Source organism: Myripristis murdjan, chromosome 13 (genome assembly GCF_902150065.1).
Source record: "Myripristis murdjan chromosome 13, fMyrMur1.1, whole genome shotgun sequence".
Taxonomy (NCBI): domain Eukaryota; kingdom Metazoa; phylum Chordata; class Actinopteri; order Holocentriformes; family Holocentridae; genus Myripristis; species Myripristis murdjan.
Genome location: NC_043992.1, coordinates 38,469,324 through 38,479,915, shown reverse-complemented (window position 1 = coordinate 38,479,915; position 10,592 = coordinate 38,469,324). Strand labels below are relative to the sequence as shown.

General features: G+C 46.0%; 1 protein-coding gene across 1 annotated transcript; it reads left to right on the top strand.

Annotated features, from left to right (window-relative positions):
- Positions 1–456: 456 nt before the first annotated feature.
- On the top strand, positions 457–5,665 carry spred3 (sprouty related EVH1 domain containing 3). The gene is made up of 6 exons (XM_030067483.1): positions 457–548; positions 2,355–2,520; positions 2,694–2,862; positions 2,994–3,055; positions 3,168–3,326; positions 4,676–5,665. Exons 1-6 carry the CDS (start codon positions 538–540, stop codon positions 5,663–5,665), a joined length of 1,557 nt encoding a protein of 518 aa, XP_029923343.1. The 5' UTR covers positions 457–537.
- Positions 5,666–10,592: the final 4,927 nt, after the last annotated feature.

The following is a 10,592-nucleotide window of genomic DNA, read 5'->3' as shown; positions in this document are numbered from 1 at the left end:
TTTCATTTAGGCCTATCCCACTGGATCACTGCATATCACTGAGGCAGTAGGCTAAGGCCAGCTGCCTCATTTAATTATTTAAAATAACACATGATTACTGACAATAAGAGCCTACCTAAAGCCATGATGCTGTCAATGATTAGTGCGGATGTGTTGGCAGGGCAGGTAGAGTGAGAAAGGGAATAAGGGAGGGAGTGATTTCGAGAGAGAGAGAGAGAGAGAGAGAGAGAGGGAGGGAGGGAGGGAGGAAGAGAGAGGGAGGATGCTGCCAGCGGAAAATGGCTGCTGCAACCTCAAGCCTATCCTGATTCACCGAAACGACATCAAGGTGGAGAGAGAGAGGGGGAGAGAGAGAGAGAGGGAGAGAGAGAGAGAGAGAGAGAGAGAGAGAGAGAGAGAGAGAGAGATTAGGAAAATGAGAGTAGATAGGGAGAGAATGAGAGTGAGCCTGTGAGTGTTTCCTGAGAGGAGGATAAAAAGAGAGAGAGAGAGGAGACCCCGGGGTGGGCTGCTGCAAGCGGCGGGCAACACCGAGCCATGGAGGGCGAGTAAGTCCTTACATTTTCATTTTTAACATTGTATATATTGAGCCATCGGCCAAAATGGATAGAGAGAACACCACCACCATCAGTGTTACACCAATTCAGCATCATGCACTATTATCTCAATTGGTGCACTACAATTTAGCAGGTTGCTGAGAATAAAAACATCATTACGTAGTCTTGAATCAACAGTATACACCCCGTTTCCGATATATCCATGCCAATGTGTGATAAATATGTTAAGTCACCTACATGGGGAACTGTGCTAGAAAACGAACGGGCACACACCATCCAAAAGAAAACGTTTTAAACTAGCCACAAAAAGCTGTGAGGTAATTCGGGACTAAATGCGTGGTTTGCGATTGGTAAAAATAGTCACGAAGTGGTGTGGAGTTCCTAACCATTAAATAAATCAGTCAGTGTGTAAAATGTATGGGAAAAAAGACGAAATATGGCGAGTTTGGGGCCAGCATCGCGTCATTCAAGACACGGCTACAATAAAACGAGGGAGGGATGGAGGCGTTGTGATTTTTATCAACGTGTCTCGGGGTTTCATTATGATTTTTAAAGCCAAACTTTATGAATGAAATGTGATTTTTTTTTCCTCTCGCTCTCCCTCATCCTCACCCCTCCTCTCCTCCTTCCCTTCTCTCCTCGGCCCCCTCCCCCATCTCTCGTTTCCTCTCCATCCTCTCACCCACTCGTTTTTTTTTTTTTTTTCTTCATCTTTTCACACGCGATTATATTGTATTTAGAAAATTTCCTGCGAAATGTAACATAAAGTGCCCTTTCGAATCCGGTTTGCCTCTATCCCATTCATAAAAACATAACATAGCCATTGGGGTGTGTTAATGAGTGCGTGCAGCAGGGGCGGAATGGAGAAAAGGAGCGTCTGGAAAATAATTGCAACAATTAAAATTCAGTGTGATTTGAAAAATGACGCCGTTGTGCATGCATTAAATGCACATGTCGAGCTGCGGCGTTGAATTATTCAGCCGATTGGCATAGGAAGAGCTTATTTTTGCAAGAATGCCGGGGCCTTGGATGGCGAATGGGTGCGTTCATTGATACATCTATCTAGGAAACACTCATTCTTCCTTCCTCCTCCCATTCGGTCATTTCTCTCCTTACCACCACTAGCTTTCTCTCTGTCCATTTGCACAATAGTTTCTTTATTCTGAGCACATTTCTCATAGATAGTCGCAGGCTAAACATCACAAATTTAATTTCCAGCCATGCTCTTGCACAGGAATATTTGAAATATTGTGTAACTGGGGAATTATCAGTACTATATTCAAACGTTTGGTTATTTTTCCATTTTTTTTTACAACCATCACATGCTAATTAAAATTAAATTTGCCTCTCTCATGCGCCTATGGATCATAAAACTCTGCCTTGACTATTATGTCTGACTTTACACGCCTGTCACAGTGTTGCAACATCACTAATCCTATATCCATCAGTTCTAGCCTCTTTGTGTGAATTTAGTCATGTTAGAGCTTTTTGAGAGCTTCATATAGTTTCCTTAAAATCATATGCAGTCAATATTGTATATTTGTATCATGGAGGATATTTTTTCGTGATGTGATGTGTCTGTGTGTATCAGTGTGTTTGCTTGTTTTGTGGGTGTGAACCTGTGTATGTACATAAACAAGCCTATATATGTAAGTAAGTGTGTATTTCAGCATATGCATGTGTGTGTGTGTGTGTGTGTGTGTGTGTGTGTGTGTGTGTGTGTGCACCAGCCAGTGTTTATCATTGTATTGTTTAATCAGCCTGGGCCTCTGCTCACTCTCTTGGTTTCCCTGACAGTGTGCGTGTTCGTGCAGTGGTGTTGACACGTGATGACTCCAGTGGCGGTTGGGTGCCCCTTGGAGGTGGCGGCCTCAGTCACGTGGTCATATGTAAGGGGCGGAGTCATGAAGGCAGGGGGCGGAGAGAGTACATCATACGTGGAGAGCGGCTGCGAGATCGAGCAGTGAGTGTGTGCGTGTGTGTTATGGCTGCCTCTGGTGCCATGTTGCTCCTCTACACCACCTGAAGAACCTCACTATAGATTTATGTTGTGTGGGAGCACGATTTGACGAGGGACTTCTCTTGGTCTGTAAAGTGACTCCCTCCATTCCCCGGGTTCCTTTTCTGTGCCTGTAGCCGGTGCTGGAGTGTGCAGTGCAGAGGGGGCTGGTGTATAACAAAGTGAACCCCATCTTCCACCACTGGCGAGTGGAGGATCGCAAGTTTGGCCTTACGTTCCAGAGTCCTGCTGATGCCATCTCCTTCGAGAAGGGGCTGCAGACTGTCATAGACAAGCTGGACAGAGGTAGAGTCACATGGGCCCTGTTGGATGATCAATATAAAAAATCACTTTCATTGGTTGTGTTTGGATCGGCTTCAAAATGGCCTCAGAAAATATCCAGGAAAGCGTAAACCCTCTTTTTTCTTGTTACCAAGGCTCTGATTCGCCCTCCTCCTCCACACCAGAAGAGGGAGACACGGAGGATGATGGCCAAGCTGTGAGTACAGTAACATTTTGCCATTTCAGTGTTTCAATTCTCTAGAAAGGCATGTGTGCCCTGCTTTTGGGCCCGTGCTGTCACTTGTGTGATGACATGGGCCCTCTGCCAGTCCCATACAGGAAGTGAGTCGTCATCCAGCAGTAGGAAGGAGATGCTTCCCAAACCCATCACCATAGTGACAAGTGAGTCGTCCTCAACCTGCTTTGTGCGGTCAGAGGAGTTTAGCTTTGGATCCAGCCAAGCTGTCACCACTCAGACACCCGTTCAGGTAGAAGAAAACCTTCATGCTCCTAAATCATCCTTGATATGCCATACTGATAAAGACAGAGGGAGAAGGCTCTGCTCAACATGCTTATCTGCTCATTAGTACATTACATGGTGCTCAGTGCTCAGTTGTTGTTGTAGATGTGGGCACATCTGGCTTTGCCCCTCACACCCAGCCATATTTGTCTCAAGATGTCTGAGGACATCCCAACACATCAAATCTGTGTGTTTTGAGACCTCCAACACATCTTAAGATGTGCTAAGATAGGTCACCTGAGGCGTCACTGGCTTGACACTTTCATATCTTCAGTCACAAAGTTGTAATTTTGCATCCTTCCTCAGGACGCCTTTAGATGTCCCTTTGGACAACCTGTGGATGACAAGAAAACATTGAACAAATATTTCTCATGTCTCATGTGTGATGTGGTGCTTCATAATTCATGGAAGTCTTGTCAAAATTTATTTTATAAAATGCATTAAACACATTCACGGTGGTGGTGATTCCTATAATAGAATAGTTCCCAAAGATTGGTTTAGAAACGGTTTAAAATGGTGTTCCCAACAAAATGAAGTCTAATTTGATCACTTTTGTTTCACTGTTTAGATGTTAGTGAGGGATTGTTTATTAGGATGACTGCTTAGCTGATTGCTCCACTATCCGCACTTTTAACTCTACCTAGAATGCAGACATTTTATGTAATTCTGCATAAAGTCATGTCGAGTAGCGATCATATTCACAGATGGCATTCCTTAGGACAAAATCTCAATGAATACGGAGAAAAAACACAGGAGGCAAAAAAATATGTCTAATCAGTTAATGGTGCATAGATGTGAGGCAATCAGCAATGAGGATGTGGAAGGCCTGCTCTCTGCTTTGTGAAAAATAAAAAAAAATGATTTGTTTCAAAAACACAACATGATGTGAAAGGTATCAATTACAAGTTGAATCAGGAAAAAAAAACAGCAATGTAGAAAGCTCAAACATGCATAAACAAGGTGAGAAGCAACTCAATACAACATCTGGATGCAATAGACAGCGTCTGAAATGCGAGGGCTGCAGGAGCTCTCGTTCATATTATCATATTAGCGGGGAAAGGAGGCAGTGTGTGCGGGAGGGATGGTGAATCTCGCTGTTGATTTCAAATAGCAACAAGTCTTTCTCCAGAATCCCTGACTCCACCTTTAAATAAATCTTTTTTTTTTTTTGATTTTTCACACAACAAGAGTGCAGACCTTTCAGTTTATCATCGGGACAAATCTAATCAAGTGGACGTCTGTGGTCATTTGCACACCTACAGGGTGTCTTTGAGATGAAAAACACTGACTTTCTGTAACCCTGTTCCCTTGCCACAGATCCACGCTAGGCCGGGACAGCACCAGCTCTCGCAAGTAACGGCTGTGTTGAACCCCCCGGCGCCCCCGCCCCCTCCTCCTGCTCTGCCGACTCCTCCCGTCGCCCCTCCCGCCTCATCTCCTCTGTCCCCTCTCTCGCCCACCATTTCTCTGCTGGCGGAGGGAGACCTGCACAGTCTGGACCCTTGCAAAGACCTGTGGGGCTCCCTAGGTTACGGGGACTACCGGCGGGCGGGGGTCGGGGGGCTGACTGGGGGTGTGGTTGTGAGTGGTGGAGGGAGCCTGCAGGACAAGTCAGAGCTGTGCGTGGTCCGCTTCGAGAAGGAGCTGGCGGGGGTGGGGACGGCAGGCTGCGAAGTGACGGTGAGCCTGGACAGTAAAGCCTCCCAGCGTCTGTCCTCGTCCTCGCCCACCTGCATGTCCATGCCCAACGCCGTGTCGGGCGTGTCCTCAGGTGCCGGCTCTCCACAGGAGACGGGTAAAGGCTCACCCTCTCCCTGCTGCATCCACACCTCGCTGGCCACACCTCGATCGCGGACTCATAAGAGAGGGGGAGGGGCCGGCGGCGGCGGAGACCCCGGGGCGATCTCCCCCGACGACGACAGCCCGTGTCCTCAGGGCTCGTCCTCGTGCTCGTCTCGCTGTGTGTACTGCCGCTCCGTTTTCAGCGCTTCGGAGAACGGGCGGGGCCGCTGCAGAGACGCCCCGGACCCGGCCCTGCACTGCCTCCGCCAGTGGACCTGTGTGTGGTGTGCGGAGAGTCTGCTCTACCACTGCATGTCGGACTCTGAGGGGGAGTTCTGGGAGCCTTGCTCCTGTGAGGACTCGATGGGGGGTCACCCGCACCCCCTGTGCTGTGCCCGCTGGTTGGCCCTCCTGGCCCTGTCGCTCTTCGTGCCCTGCATGTGCTGCTACCTGCCTTTGCGCGCCTGCCTGCGGTGTGGGGAGAGGTGTGGCTGCTGCGGGGGAAAGCACAAGGCGGTCCGATGAGGCCAGGCAAGGGGGAGGGAGGGTTCCTCGGACCGACGGGGTTTGGCTGTCGAGATCAGAGAGCATCTGTCGGGACGGACGGACGGACGGAGGCGAGCTCAGCTGCGGGAAACGGTGCTCCTGGTAGACCCGGATCTCTGACGAGGCCCTCCCAAGCCCCGCGGCCTTCCACTGCATTCCGCTCTTTCTCTTTTCAACCTGGGGCCTTCCTCACTGGTCCATGCCTGCTGAAGGTGCACTGCACTCAGACCAGGCTCTGTGGGATTCACCTGGAGCCTTCATAGTGGATTTACTGAGGGTCGGCTGATCTAGAATTAGGGGTCAGAGACTTTACCGAAGGAAGAGAAAGGCAGAGGCAACGATGATGTGTACACTGTTTCAAATGTCCGTTTGTTTTTTTTTTATTATTATTATTATTTATTTAGAGAGAAAAACACAAAAAACAAAAGATGTTTATATATATATATATAAAATTGTTATAATTTTAATTGGTATATTTTATTAAACGTAAAACATATTGACAGAAAACCCCCAATGGCACACACGCTCACGCATCCACAAACACGAGATATTGGGGAAGCTCTTTGTTTTGTATTGGCCTGTTTGTCAGTCGGATGAACGGACGTGTCACCCTTTACCTCTAATTTTACCTCAGATGTTGCTCCAGACCCGGTCGAGACGAGGGAGACGGGGGAAGGTTCAGCGAGAGCGCACATGACTGAGTGCAGCCGTCGAGGCAGTGAACGCGCCTGAGAGCGCTCGTGTTGTCTTTCGGTTGAAGAAGTAGAGCCGCGTTAAAGTAGGAGCCTTTGTGGAGGGAAGGTTATCAAATACAAAGGGACAATTATTGTTTGGGAAGCTGCAATGACAACCAACCTTTGTAACCATAACCAGGTTCTGTTCTGTTTAGGGAAAAAAGGATAATTCAAGAACATATGCGTCAAACATAAAATACCCACAGTTTAAATTTTTTTTTTTCATCTTTCCATGTTTTTTTTCCCAGACTATTAATCATAGAAAGCATCATATCCCACCTCTCTACTTGTTGAATCAGTCAAGGTGCTTACAACCGAGGCCTCTGAGTGAGACAGTCTATCCTACCTAATGTACACAGCGACCGTACACAGCCCCAACCCCAAAGAGAGCGAGACCGAGCCCCACGCCGAACCAATCCGTAGACGCATCCAGGCCTTCAAACGAGACGCCGCCAAAAACGTAGTGCAATGAACAATGTATGGAAAGACTATTTTTGTACCAGCCGATCATGCGAGGGGAAAAAAAAAAAAAAAAAAAAAAAAAAAAAGCAAGCCGAAACTGAAAAAGCTGTATGTTTGACACAGAACAGATGAGCGAACACGAAAACGGAGTCTCTGAGCAGCAGCATGTCGTTCACAGGCGTGGCGTTCAAACCCTGTGATCAGAAAAGACTTCACCTGAAAAGGCGGAAGAGGCCGGGCTTTGTTTGGGCACGGCGGCGGATGCGTTTGCTGAATGTTGCTTTAAGTACGAAGTCGAAAAAAAAAGCTGCTATTTTAACTCCCACCCTCCAGCCCCTCTTCCCCCCCCTTTACCTCTTCATCCATCTGTGAGGTGGTGCAGGACAATTAGAAATGGTCCTTCTAGCTCTGACCTTGTGCTTAGTCGATCCAAATTGCTGAGGATGTACTATGCTTTAGAAACACTTCAGCCGTATGTGAGGCGGGTTTCTATATCAGTGTGCTGCTGGACTCCCCCTACAGTCACCCTACATCACCTTAAAATGCGTAAAAAAAAAAAAACAAAAAAAAAAAACAGCTGTTGGTGATTTACTTTGCATTCCTGGGTCCGTTTTGTTGTTTTGTGGTGTATTTTTCATTTTAACTGGTCAAAGAAAGACTTGGGAGCGCAGAAAAAAAAAGCGTAACCCACTTTGCTTCAGAATCTGATCAGAATGATTAGTCCTCGCGCCCGTCAATAAAATCTAAACCGTAGTGTCCCCTTTGGCGTCTTCCAAGGGTCAGCGTCATGTTTGAGACGTGTGCTGGTTTGATAGTTGGATAGCAGAAACGGAAAATTTAAGATTTAGTTTTTTTTTTGTTTTTTTTTTTTGGTTTCAGCCCCTCAAAACTGAAGAGGAATACATCTTTTTACGCTCACCATTTTACACCGAATCTAGGCACCGAATCTGAGACAGGGAAAAATCATCACCGTCATATCAGAGGCAGAGAGTCCAGTTTGTCCGCCAACAGCAGCCTCAGTAGATCAGAACGTAAAACATATCGCAGTTTAAACATTTTAAACTTCTCATCCGGATGTTTTCTCCCCCCGTTGGTAATGCTGTAGTTCTCCTCACCTGAATCCACAACAAACAGCTGAGAATGACAGGTTGGCAACTCGTTCCCTGGAGAACATCAGAGGGAATTCTGGGAAATGGAAGCAGTCAGAGTCTGATGTAGACGTAAGCTAAGTGTCCCAATTCAGGGTCTGCATCCTTCGAAGTCCAGGTCCTCCTAAGTCCGCGGCCTTCGGAGGACCCGGGCTGTGTCCGAAATCCCTCCCTAATCACTATATAGTGCACTATATAGTGATTACGCCATTTTGTAGGGGTGTCCGAATGTCTAGTGATTATTAATGTTCACTATATAGTCCACTGGATGTATCCCACAATCCACCGCAAAATGTAGTGGACATCCGATGGTCACTAACCAGGCAATATATCCCGTCATGCATTGCAGAACGGCGCCGAACAACGGGCGAAGTCGTGTCCGAAAACGGTCCACTATTGAGTCACTATATAGTCCACTACATTGAATTCCCTAGATAGTGAGTAGGGAGGAGTGAGAGAGTGAGTGATTTCGGACACAGCCCCGGACTTCGCACGACACGTCCTCCCCGTCAACCCAACGGGACGGTCTAAGCCTTCGGAGTATTTCCCGGTCGGGTCACCGCCGTTCCCGTGACAACAAACTCCGGAGACGGAAAGATAACGTTTCTTTCCGTCAGACAAGACTTAACAGTAACTGAATTTTGGGGGTTTTGGTTTAGCATACATGGCGTTGGATGTTCAAATGAGTAAAAACCGAATATTTTATAATAGTGAAATCTGAATTTAGATGCCGCCGTCGCCATTTCAGTTCACTTTTTTTTAGACCGAGCAGCAGCACGCAAAGCATCTTGGGATACGGGAGCCCGAGAAGCATCCTCCGAATCGGCTACCGACGGCTGGAAAGGGAATTTGAAGGATCCTTCGACTTTGGATGAATTGGGACAGGCCTTCGCGCAGTGTTGTGACGTAACTGGCCTTCAAATGCGGACTTGGAAGGATGCAGACCCTGAATTGGGACACAGCTCTAGACAAGGCAGGTTGAGGGAAAGTGTCTATACCAAAAAAAAAAAAAAAAAAGTAAATTACATAACAAAACAACTCCTGGAATGCATTGGAAATCCCATATCGATGCCAGTGTTAAGCGTGCCTTAGGGTGGATTTTTCTTTTGGGAATCCAGAGGCACTCTCCTTTAATACAAACATATTTTGAGGGAACGTGACACGGAGTGGCCCAGTTCTACTGCGGGGTCCTGTCGCGGTTCAGGAATCACCCATTAAATGTTGGATTATGCCAGAACGAACCTCTCAGAGACTTCACTTGGATTATTTGCAGTTTAGATTTAGCCAAGAACTCTCATCCAAAGTGACTTACAGGTAGGGGGGTTCAGTGCCCTGCTCAAGGACACTTTGACAGGACTCGCCGTGACCCGCTGACGAAAAAAACACACATTGGCTGTTGCTGGGATCAACCTGTGACCTCCTGGTTTTGGGATGGTCTTCCTCACTACTAGGCCACCCTGCCAGCTATGTTGTTCCACTCAAAGAAGAAATTAAAAAAAAAAAAAAAAAAAAAAAAAAAGATCCTGTCACTGTATCAGGAGACAAACCACCAACTCAGTCAGTCACTAGGCTGCCATTCACTAAAACCTACCACCCACCCCCACCCCTCCACTTCCACACGCACACACACCACAAGTCTGGAGTGGATAGATCTGCACACACACACACACACACACACACACAAGTTCACTTGATGGTGCAGATATACAGATTTAGTCAAGCCACCGCACACAGTTTGCTACTTCTGGCTCAGAAAACGGTGTTCGAGTACTGAGAGTCATGCGATCACAACTGAAGGCCCCATTCTTACATCTTAATAAATGTGCCTTTTGATTTGAGTAATCAATAACTTATGATTTCTAAGTAACTCTGTATTAAGTACTATTTACTTTTTGGGTTATTGATTTCTGCCGGTGTGCAAATTTTCAAAATGTACGTATTTATTATTAGTTTCAAAGTAATTAATGAGATATTACCTGTTTATTTATTTATTGAGATATTTATTGATTCTTTATTTATTTTTTTGAGACAGGTTCTTATCTTCCGTGCTGTCTTACTTCTGACTTTGTGCCAATGTGCTGCTTTGAGGTGTTACATATCGTGGGTTTGTATCATTATTAAACCCTCACTCTATATTTTAAATTAACGCGTGTTCTTCTATGACTGTGTATGTCACTCATTCATTAACGGTGCCTTTTACCAAGAACTGCATACAAATTATATTCTGTGCATTTACTCCAAAATGATATCGAAGAATTTCAGAAAAAAAGAAAATAATCACCTGCGAAGGATCCAGCCTATAAAGGTTTTTTTTTTTTTTTTCTTTTGTCAAGCCTTTGAAAAATACCACAATTTGTTAGCACTGTGTGTTTTCAGTTAGTGGGCGTCCCTTTTTTACCAAACTGGTTTATAATATCTCAGTTTTTATATGTTGGATTACACAGGAACAAACGTATAGAGGGTCATACAGAAACACATTCAACCACCATCAGGCCAATTAACCCTATAAAGCCTGAACTATGAAAGAATTGGCTGAAAATTCAAATTTTTTGAAATTGAGCT

Excerpts from the sequence above, each read along its gene's own strand:
- spred3 (XM_030067483.1), top strand. Across the intron at positions 3,056-3,167 it reads CGGAGGATGATGGCCAAGCT|TCCCATACAGGAAGTGAGTC; the intron begins GTGAGTACAGTA and ends GCCCTCTGCCAG. Across the intron at positions 3,327-4,675 it reads CCACTCAGACACCCGTTCAG|ATCCACGCTAGGCCGGGACA; the intron begins GTAGAAGAAAAC and ends CCCTTGCCACAG.